Here is a 9,408-nt window from a genome sequence, read left to right on the forward strand (position 1 = left end):
CTTTAGAAAAAAGAATTCAAGCAAACACCCCGAAGCAAAGTGCAACGTTATCGCAGCCTACCTAGATACTGCGATGCTCACACACGATAGGACACAACGATACTATCAAATGTATTGCCTCTTTAAATTGACCACAACGACCTAATCAAAATCAACGTTAATTGATTCGAATGGCCTATGCATCTGCTGGGTGCACAACCCAGTACAGTTCCAGCCGTTCACCCAAGAAGCTATCGCAATCAAATATGATTCTACTTTTGCTCGGTATTATTGCCAGCCTAGCAGCTTTGGTGTACCTATTTTTGTCGTGGAATTTCGGTTATTGGGAAAAGTATGGCGTGAAAGGACTCAAACCGAAACTATTATACGGTAACATACCATATCTGTTAACCCACAAACGACATATAGTGTATAACTATGATCAAATATACAAGTAAGTGAACGGCTTTGCAAAAACACAAGAATGCAGAAAAGGATGGACTCTCTTCTTCTACATATTTTCTCAACTTGGCAGCGAGCATAAGGATGAACCTGTTATCGGTTACTACAGTATTCGCACACCACAGCTAATGGTTAATGATCCGGAGCTGATCAAAGAGGTGCTCAGCAAAAGTTTCCACGACTTTGCGGCCAACGATTTTTCTGATGCTGTTGATGAAAAGTCTGATCCCCTGATGGCACGGAATCCATTCAGCTCGAGCGGCGAGAAATGGAAAACCCGACGATCAGAAATTACGCCCGCCTTCACCAACAATCGGGTAGTTTCATCGAATTGTTAGCTTTGTCGATTGAATATTTTTCAATTACCTATGGATTTCGGTTATGTTTAGATTAAAGCACTCGTTCATCTCATGGATGAGGTTTGCCAGCGGATGACGAAACATGTGCACAGTGAAAGTGATCGAATCACCGGGGTTGCCACATTGGACACCAAAGAGGTACAGTACAAAGAGGTGTCGTAAGTATCTACACTAACGTATAAATCTTCATGATTTCCCAGCTTACAAATAAATACACTACGGACGTTGTGGCCAGCTGCATATTTGCTATCAACGGCCAATCGTTCGAGAAGGAAAAATCAGAAATTCGCGAGATGGGCAAGCGCATTATGAACTTTAACTTTGTTGCCCAGCTGGCTCTCCTGGTAGCAGCGTTCTGTCCGTCGGTTACTCGCTTCTACAAGTTCACTTTCATCCCGAAGACTACGGAAGAATTCTTCATCCGCATTATGCGAGATGCGATTCGCTATCGGAGAGAAAATAAAGTAAACCGAACGGACTATCTGGATCATCTTCTACAACTGCAGGACCGGAAGCAGCTCACCGACATCGACATGGCGGGACACGGTGTATCATTTTTCCTGGATGGCGTAGAAACGTCTAGCTTCGTACTGACCTACTGTCTGTATGATTTGGCGTCCAATCCGCACATACAGGACACACTGCGAGCCGAAATACGTTCGATCAAGCAGACCAAACAAGACAATATTTCGTATGAGAGTTTGATGGAAATGACAATGCTGGAGCAGATCGTTTGCGAATCGCTCCGCATGCATCCCTTAATTTCCGTACTTCGTAAACGATGCACCGCCGACACCACGTTGATTGGACCCAAGGATCGCAAAATAGTGGTAAAAAAAGGCACGACGGTCGTTTTGCCGTACTATTCGATCAGTTTCGATCCAAAATATTACGATGATCCGCATCGGTACAATCCGGAACGGTTTTCTCCGGCCAATGGAGGCAGCAAGGCATACCGCGAGCGTGGCGTCTACTTTCCATTTGGAGACGGTCCCCGAATGTGCCTTGGCATGCGGTTTGCACAAGCGCAGATTAAACGGGCAATCGTTGAAATTATTGAGAATTTCCAATTGACAGTAAACCGGAAAACACAAGAACCGTTTGAGATGGACCCAAAAATGTTCATACTTATGCCAAAAGGAAGCATTTGGCTCGATTATAAACCCATTCCTTAGGTTTGAAATTGGCTTAAATTTTATGAATTAAAACCGGTATGCAAGTCATTCGGTAATAGCCGTATTTTTAAGAGTTTTTTTACATTACAACGAACGTTCAGAGAGAAACATAGAATTTTATTTCAAACCTTAGGTTTAACCAAGTTCAGCCACTCGACTCACAGTCGAGTAAATCAACACAAACGAATGAGTAAATTAGAAACATAAATAAGAATAAAAAAAATCTTTGCCCAGCACTCCACCCTCTGGTCTACTGGCTAAGGTTATTGAATTTGTACTTATTTTGCAGCCTCTGTCGTATCAGCAGGCCCTTAATCAGCCGCTTCCAATTGCCGTAAACGCGTTTTTCGTACTTCTCGCGAGCCCGTAGCTGCTCGGCTTCCTGCTCCTGATGCCAAGCGTCAACCACCAAATCGCGGTTCTCTTCGCACACAACGAACCCATCGTACACCGGACGACTGCTGCCAGCGTGAAATTCGAATCCGGTAACCGCTTGCGCGCAGTCGATGCGCAATTTTTTGCATACACGATTCAGGGCAGGCACTAGCAGAAAAAAGGAAAAAACCGCTCAAAAGCAGGATGTTAAATATGGCACGTTTAAACACAGTAAATGATCACGACTTACAGCGAAGATGAACAGTTTTCTTGGGCAGCATGCAAGGTTTGAAAAGTTCCACGTTGCCGTATGCGTTGCGCGGAACAATGCCATCTTCTGCCGTCGGTGGATCGTATTCCTCCGTTTGCCAGAGGCCAAACAGTTCCAACGGTTGCGACGGTAACCTTTGAGCGGAAGACTGCAAGAAAAGCCGTGATTCAAAATTGATCCGAATGATCGCAAATGGCTTACACGTACCCTGTCGTATTTGGGGCGGCCGGGAACTATTTTGTACGGCGTTTCGTGCAACTTCACGGTTCGAGCTTGCTTGAGCCAGATTTCGCGTGCGCAAAGCGTGTGAACGCATTCTCGCGCGTAAACCGCTTCATTGCTCGAGGTGAAGCCAAGCGTTGGAGCATCCGGCGGATAGATTGCTTCAAACTTGAGCAGATGACGTTTCAATACAAAATACGGATGACACTTGAATTCGCCTATTGTTTTCGGTAGCGGGCGTTCCTCGAGTATACGATTCAGCTCGCGATCCTCGACGATGTCCCGTGCGCTACGTTCGCCGCGAAACTGCAGAAGCGTGTTGTCCATCCACGGTTGCATTATGCGCAGCTTCTGTGTTACAGTTAAATACTGAGCGCAGTAGCGTGCGGATACATCCTTAATCGAACCATCGTTATTCCACGCCAGAACGTACAGCATTGGACTGGATGCGTGCCGAACAATGTCTTCTACACACTGCAGTTTACCAAGGAGTACATCCATGGGTATCCAGCGTTCCTCTTCCTCGGCGAACGCTTCAACCCATTCGTTGTGCGGTTTGCAGGTCCCATCAGCGTTCGCTTTTTCTCGATTTTGTTCATCGTCCGAAGAAAGAACGCGGCGATCGAGTGCGCGCTTGGTTTTCGCACTAAACCTTTCTATTTTAACGATCTTCGATCCAGGGGAGGGTTGCCAAGGTTGAGTGGCTCCGTCCAAGCTACGCTTTGTTTGGATGTCCGATGGGTTGGTACTATGGAAGTTGGAAGTTGGACTCGACACTTTGCCATAATCTCTTCGAGCCATTTTAGAAGTGGACGCTTTCGGGGAAAGCGTTTCGACCAATTTTACGTTATTACTTTTCTCCGATTTCAGTTGCGTCTCTGGTTTTGTCGAACCCTAGAAGTAGAGAATGAGTTAGTTTCCTCGATCGTTTAAGCCAAAATACTTGAACCGCACTTACCTCAGCAGTGTCTGTCTTTTGAGGCGCTCTTTGCAAAGGTTGTTTCCCTTTGTTCCTCGGAGAATTAATGACTTCCGGGCAAGCGTTCCGTAAACCTGCTATTGTACTAATTCGAGCAGTTCCGTTCTCTCTCGTTGATGTATTGTCGTCGTTCTGCTTCTCCAGTTGCTGTTTCGTATTTTTTCTGGGTTGCCTTTTGCGTTGCTTGCCTCCATCATCGGCCCCATCAAGCTGAGGTAACACCACTGGAGATAATTTACGCTTGCTGCATCCGCTTGCATCTGCATTCTTCGGGACGCTATAATCGTGATCGTGCTCGGTATTGTCCTGTGTGTCTTCCAACACTTTTTTCTTTTTCCCACTGTTCCTAGCAGGTACCTTGAGCAATTCCGAAGTAGGAACCAGTTTCGGTGCCACTTGTAGCGAAAGTACCAACCGGCACTGGATGCCAATCGAGCGGAGCACTACGATGAACAGATACACAAAGTCCCGCTTGCAGTTGGCCATTTGCGAGAGCAACTGCAAGCGAAGTGTTTGCGGTAACGTAAGACGTTTCCAGCTGCGGCAAAACACACGTGTATCTTTTAGTGTTACGATTTCCCGGAAGAATGTCATGATTTGCTCGAGGTATTGAAGATTCGTTCGGCCCTTCGGATAGCATCGGTTGGACGGTATCAACCCGTTGCCGATCGTCAGCAGTGTTGGGTCGTTCAGCACACGGTTGGCGTGATTCCCGTGTGCAATCCCCATGATTATCGTCATTTTGTGCAGTACGAGCTGATCATCGCGTTTGTCACGGTTAATCATGCGCTTGATGCAAGCCTCCATATCTATTTCGGCACTTTTACGCTTCTTCCGAGTAGTGGCTTCCGGGTTTAGTGTTATCTGTACCGTATTCGGAACAGGCGTGCTACTAGCCTGTTCGTTCTCTTCCACCTCTTCCCAATCGGAATCGGATTCTGCAACTTTCTTACTCTTCCGTCCGCCTTCCAGAGGTTTTGTACGTGGAATAGGTTGCTCCGTAGCAGTATGTTTCGCTTCACCTAGTGCCAGCAAATTGGAAACGTCCTGTGCGTTGCCCCCAGATGCTTCGGGGAACTGCTCTTGCTGCTGTTGCTTCGCTGCGCTCTGCAGATTACTTTTGGCCATTTCCATCGTTCGAGTAAAATTTTGGAAATTCACGTAAGCCGTTGACATTTCGTTGATTTTACTGATCAATTCTTTGCCACGTTTTTCTTTCTGCTTGCCCAGGTGGGACTGTTCGATAGTGTCGCCAGCCTGATCGAAGCTTTCAGCCTCAGAACTATCGGAAAGCTGGCCCATACCGGCATTGCAATCGAAAAAAGGAACCACATCGTGGCCGTCCACCGTACTTTGCGTTTGTACTGCAGATACTTCATCGAAAAATTTGGAACTGAAATCCAGCTGTGTCGGATCGACCAGGTGCTCATCGCCGCTACTGTCGGAATCATAGCGATCACATTTTCCAACAGCCCGATTGACCGAACTTTGCCTGTTCTTCGATGTTTGTGTCGCGGTCAATATGTTTCTAAAACAATAAAAAAAATACGACATCAAGCATAGAAAGAAATAACCTCCAATGAACACCTTTCTTTGGCACAGGTAAAGAGGATCAGTATTAGAACCAAGGTCGCAAGGAATTCAAAATCCCACAAATTAAACCGGTTTCTTGTGGCCCTTACCTTTTCGTGGCTGCGATTCGTCTACGAGTTTTTCTGTTTTTTGGGCGACCTTCGTTAAGTTCTTCCTCGCAATCGAAACCACTGCTAGTTGTGCAAGTTTCGCCTTTCTTATCCTTGGACTTGGCCGGCAACCATTCGTCTTCACTGGCGGAGAAATCGTCGGCATCATCGCTCATCTTGAAGGCCAAAGGAAGCCAACCTTCCGTTCCACACAAAGTAAGTCTCCTAACAACTAATAAGTATTTTCAACACGTTTTTCACGTCACAAAACAAGTCCAAATTTGTCCGAACAACATACAGTTATGCCCGTTTGTAAACAAACACTATGCTGTCAGTTTGCTTCGCGGCATTAAAATGAACAATAAACGCAAAGTTACGCAGTGTGAGTGCCTGATTGAGTGTCTGTAGTGCGTGACATCAGCTGTTGCTTGTCATTTGCGGGGCCTTTAGGCGGGATCTTCGTGCGTAAACAGTCCTTATGTCGCCATTCACGAGGCCTTTGCTTTAATTGCATCAATCTCAATAGTAGCGTTTCTGTTGAATCTTAGTATATCCATTTGACTTCGATTCATGCACTCAGTTCAATCCTGTGCTTCAGTTTAATATTTATTTGTTTTGTGGTGTATTTTTCGCCCCACGCAATGCCGGTGTGTCTTATCAACGGGATTTCGGTGGAGTTTCCATTCGAACCGTATCAAGTGCAGAAAAACTACATGGAAAAAGTGATCAACTGTCTACAGAATGGTACCAACGGTGTGCTGGAATCTCCAACGGGCACCGGCAAAACGCTCAGCTTGCTGTGCTCCTCGCTGGCATGGTTACTACAAACGAGATCAAATGTAGGTTGCTAACATCTCATCGCCTCATCGTGTTTCTCATGGAATTCTGTTTCAGCTCCCCTCGTTCGATAAGCTGGAGCCTGAAGTGGGGATCAATCCATCGCGCAAAAACGCCAATATGCTGACGATTCCTAATCAAGCGACCCACTTCGGTGAGCCGGAAAGAAATAATACGATGAAAATTATCTACGCGTCCCGCACCCATTCGCAACTGTCCCAGGCAATGCAGGAGCTGAAAAACACCAGCTACAGCACGGTTCGGGCCATCATTTTAGGGTCACGCGTACAGCTTTGCATTCACCCGGAGGTTTCGAAATCCGAGGGCAACGCAACGACTACCAATCTTTGCAAGGTCAAGGTGAATGCGCGCAGTTGTTCCTTCTACCGGCGGGTCGAGCAGGTCAAGGATAGTGGCGAAATCATGAAAACGCCCATACTGGACATCGAGGATCTGATCACGGTCGGTACGAAAACAAAGTCGTGTCCGTTTTATCTCTCGAAGGAGCTGGTCGACCGGGCGGACATTCTCTTCATGCCGTACAACTATCTGCTCGATGCCAAGGCGCGTAAGGCGAACAACCTTAATCTTCAAAACTCAATCATTATCCTGGACGAGGCACACAATGTGGAGAAAATGTGCGAAGAGTCCGGTTCGTCGCAGATCAGCTCAACCGATATTGCGCTCGCAATCCAGGACATCACGTCCGTCATGGAAGCCATGAACGATTCCGGCGGTCTGCCGGGTATGGATGCGGAGGACGAAAAGAAGGATTTCACTTTGGAGGATTTGGTGCTTCTGAAAGAAATGATTATCAGCTTGGAGAAGGAGGTCGATGCGATTCCGATCGAGTTTAGCAAGGGCACTAGCTTCGCTGGGACGTACGTGTTCGATCTGCTAGAAAAAGCCAACGTAAGTAGTCCCGTGCCAACGAGTCACTCCCTTGGTTAAATGACCTTTTTTTTGTTGCAGATAAACTTTGCCAACAAGGGCGTGATCCTGCAGGTAACGAATGCCCTCATCTCCTATCTTGCCACAGTATCGGAGAAGAATAATTTCTCGCGACGCGGTGCCGGTCTGCAGAACTTGGCCGATTTTCTGGAGGTAGTATTTTCGGACGGCGACGCCAACTACCGCGACGCGGTGGAGCGATGTTTCAAGGTGCACATCAGCCCCGAGGACTCGAAACCCGTGAAAGGCAACGCGAAACGAGCGGACGGGTGGACCTCGAAGAAACAAAGTGAAACCGCTGCGAAGAACAATGCGAAGATCGTTTACTTCTGGTGCTTCAATCCCGGTTTCGGCATGCGGCAACTAACGTGCAGAAACATTCGTAGCATAATTCTTACCAGCGGCACACTGGCCCCACTGCGGCCGCTCATCAACGAGCTTAACATTCCTGTCGGCGTGTCGCTCGAAAATCCGCACATTATCGATCGCAATCAAGTGCTGGTGAAAGTCGTTAGCCAGGGTCCGGACAAGGTAACGCTCAACTCGAGCTACAACAATCGGAACAACCCGGAGTACGTCCTCTCGCTTGGTCGTACCGTACTTGCGTGCTGCCCCGTTATCCCGAACGGATTGCTCGTGTTCTTCCCCTCGTACACGCTGCTGAACAAGTGCGCCGAGGAGTGGCAGAAGAGTGGCATTTGGGCACAAATAAACCGAAGGAAAGCGATTTTTATCGAGCCGCGCGGCAAAGATTCGTTTAACAGCACGATGAACGAATATTACGCCAAGATCAATGACCCGCAAACGAAGGGTGCCATTTTTATGGCCGTCTGCCGGGGAAAGGTTTCGGAAGGGCTGGACTTTTCCGACAACAACGGACGCGCGGTAATGATCACCGGGTTGCCATTTCCGCCGCTGATGGATGCGCGTGTCGTGCTGAAAAAGCAATATTTAAATGTGAATCGCACGCGGGAAAATGAAATGATCACCGGGGACGAGTGGTACTCGTTGGAGGCGGCCCGGGCCGTTAATCAAGCGATTGGACGGGTGATACGTCACCGGCACGATTTCGGTGCGATTTTGCTATGCGATGCACGGTTCCAAAACTCCTACCAGCAGATGCAGCTGTCGTCGTGGATCCGTGGCCATCTGAATGGTGCTACCAGCGGTGGAGGTTTCGGTGTCGTGATCGGCGAGCTGGCTCGCTTCTTCCGCGCTGTAACCATCTCAGAGCCGGCTGTCAGACAGATGAGAGAAATTTGTTGCAAACAAGAACCCGAAAGTAGTCAACCAGACGAAGGTTCCACGAGCATTCAACGGACTCAAAGTGTGACCGCTTCGGTTGACGGGAACGCTAACACCGGTCAGCTAAAAGTGCTTTCGCAAAACCTATTCAACATAACAGACTATCTGGAACGTCCCACCGCCACGCAGTCTGTCAACGGTGACCAAAAGATTATTTCGCACCTTAATGCTCACACACACTCCGTGAACTTTGGTGACGCACTTTCGTACGATAGCGCACCGCAGGGCGGTCCGGCTGGAAGCACGTACAAGCGAGATCGGGAGTCCGCCAACGAAGGAGCCACCAATTCGAGGACGAAAAAACCCAAAGTGGTCCTTGTACCAACTCGTGGCATTAAATATGAAGCAATTGAGCCGGAGGAAGCGCAGAGTGGGGTATCTGCTTCGGGTGAACCATCAACCTCGGCGCCAGTGGCACCGGCAGATCGGACGGAGTTTTTGAAAACCGTTAAAGCCTCCATGGACGAAGGTCATTATAAACTCTTTTTGAAAGCGGTCGTACAGTACAAAAAGGACAGTGACTTCACAGCCTACTACACCCAGCTCAGCGAGTGCTTCCAGACGTCCCAAGTACACTATCTTCTGAAAGGTACGCATCGATACTGCAATCTACATCTCAGCATTTCCCATTAATCGTTGGGACCCATTTTCTTGTTTTGCAGCGATGCGACGGTTTGTCATAGACGAACATAAACCACTATTCGACGCAAAAATCGGTCAATCGACAGTGGGAGACAATTTGAGTACCATAGGTGGCACATGAGAGTTAATAAAAATTGGAAATACTATGCGATGAAGTTAGAACATCATA

General features: G+C 47.8%; 3 protein-coding genes across 3 annotated transcripts; 2 read left to right on the forward strand and 1 right to left on the reverse strand.

Moving 5' to 3' along the window:
* The first annotated feature begins 229 nt into the window (after nucleotides 1-229).
* Nucleotides 230-2,204, forward strand: LOC128274884 (probable cytochrome P450 28a5). Its single transcript, XM_053013224.1, has 4 exons — nucleotides 230-433; nucleotides 515-758; nucleotides 831-938; nucleotides 1,001-2,204. Exons 1-4 carry the CDS (start codon nucleotides 246-248, stop codon nucleotides 1,973-1,975), a joined length of 1,515 nt encoding a protein of 504 aa, XP_052869184.1. The 5' UTR covers nucleotides 230-245; the 3' UTR covers nucleotides 1,976-2,204.
* Nucleotides 2,072-5,680, reverse strand: LOC128270167 (DNA repair protein complementing XP-C cells homolog). Its single transcript, XM_053007573.1, has 5 exons — nucleotides 5,505-5,680; nucleotides 3,802-5,350; nucleotides 2,829-3,719; nucleotides 2,601-2,769; nucleotides 2,072-2,518 (listed from the first exon to the last, which is right to left on the reverse strand). The coding sequence occupies exons 1-5, from the start codon at nucleotides 5,678-5,680 to the stop codon at nucleotides 2,226-2,228; spliced, it is 3,078 nt and encodes a 1,025-aa protein (XP_052863533.1). The 3' UTR covers nucleotides 2,072-2,225.
* A 465-nt stretch (nucleotides 5,681-6,145) lies between these two features.
* LOC128273454 (regulator of telomere elongation helicase 1 homolog) lies at nucleotides 6,146-9,360 on the forward strand. Its single transcript, XM_053011420.1, has 4 exons — nucleotides 6,146-6,343; nucleotides 6,417-7,253; nucleotides 7,314-9,186; nucleotides 9,260-9,360. The coding sequence occupies exons 1-4, from the start codon at nucleotides 6,146-6,148 to the stop codon at nucleotides 9,358-9,360; spliced, it is 3,009 nt and encodes a 1,002-aa protein (XP_052867380.1).
* Nucleotides 9,361-9,408: the final 48 nt, after the last annotated feature.

Source organism: Anopheles cruzii, chromosome 3, assembly GCF_943734635.1.
Source record: "Anopheles cruzii chromosome 3, idAnoCruzAS_RS32_06, whole genome shotgun sequence".
Lineage (NCBI taxonomy): Eukaryota > Metazoa > Arthropoda > Insecta > Diptera > Culicidae > Anopheles > Anopheles cruzii.

Coding starts and splice junctions, on each gene's coding strand:
- LOC128274884 (XM_053013224.1), top strand. CDS start 246: ATGATTCTACTTTTGCTCGGTATTATTGCCAGCCTAGCAGCTTTGGTG. Junction 759..830: donor CCGCCTTCACCAACAATCGG/GTAGTTTCATCG, acceptor GGTTATGTTTAG/ATTAAAGCACTCGTTCATCT. Junction 939..1,000: donor CCACATTGGACACCAAAGAG/GTACAGTACAAA, acceptor ATGATTTCCCAG/CTTACAAATAAATACACTAC.
- LOC128270167 (XM_053007573.1), bottom strand. CDS start 5,680: ATGAGCGATGATGCCGACGATTTCTCCGCCAGTGAAGACGAATGGTTG. Junction 2,770..2,828: donor GCCGCCCCAAATACGACAGG/GTACGTGTAAGC, acceptor CTTTTCTTGCAG/TCTTCCGCTCAAAGGTTACC. Junction 2,519..2,600: donor GAAAACTGTTCATCTTCGCT/GTAAGTCGTGAT, acceptor TTTTTCTGCTAG/TGCCTGCCCTGAATCGTGTA.
- LOC128273454 (XM_053011420.1), top strand. CDS start 6,146: ATGCCGGTGTGTCTTATCAACGGGATTTCGGTGGAGTTTCCATTCGAA. Junction 6,344..6,416: donor TACTACAAACGAGATCAAAT/GTAGGTTGCTAA, acceptor TCGTTCGATAAG/CTGGAGCCTGAAGTGGGGAT. Junction 9,187..9,259: donor AGTACACTATCTTCTGAAAG/GTACGCATCGAT, acceptor CTTGTTTTGCAG/CGATGCGACGGTTTGTCATA.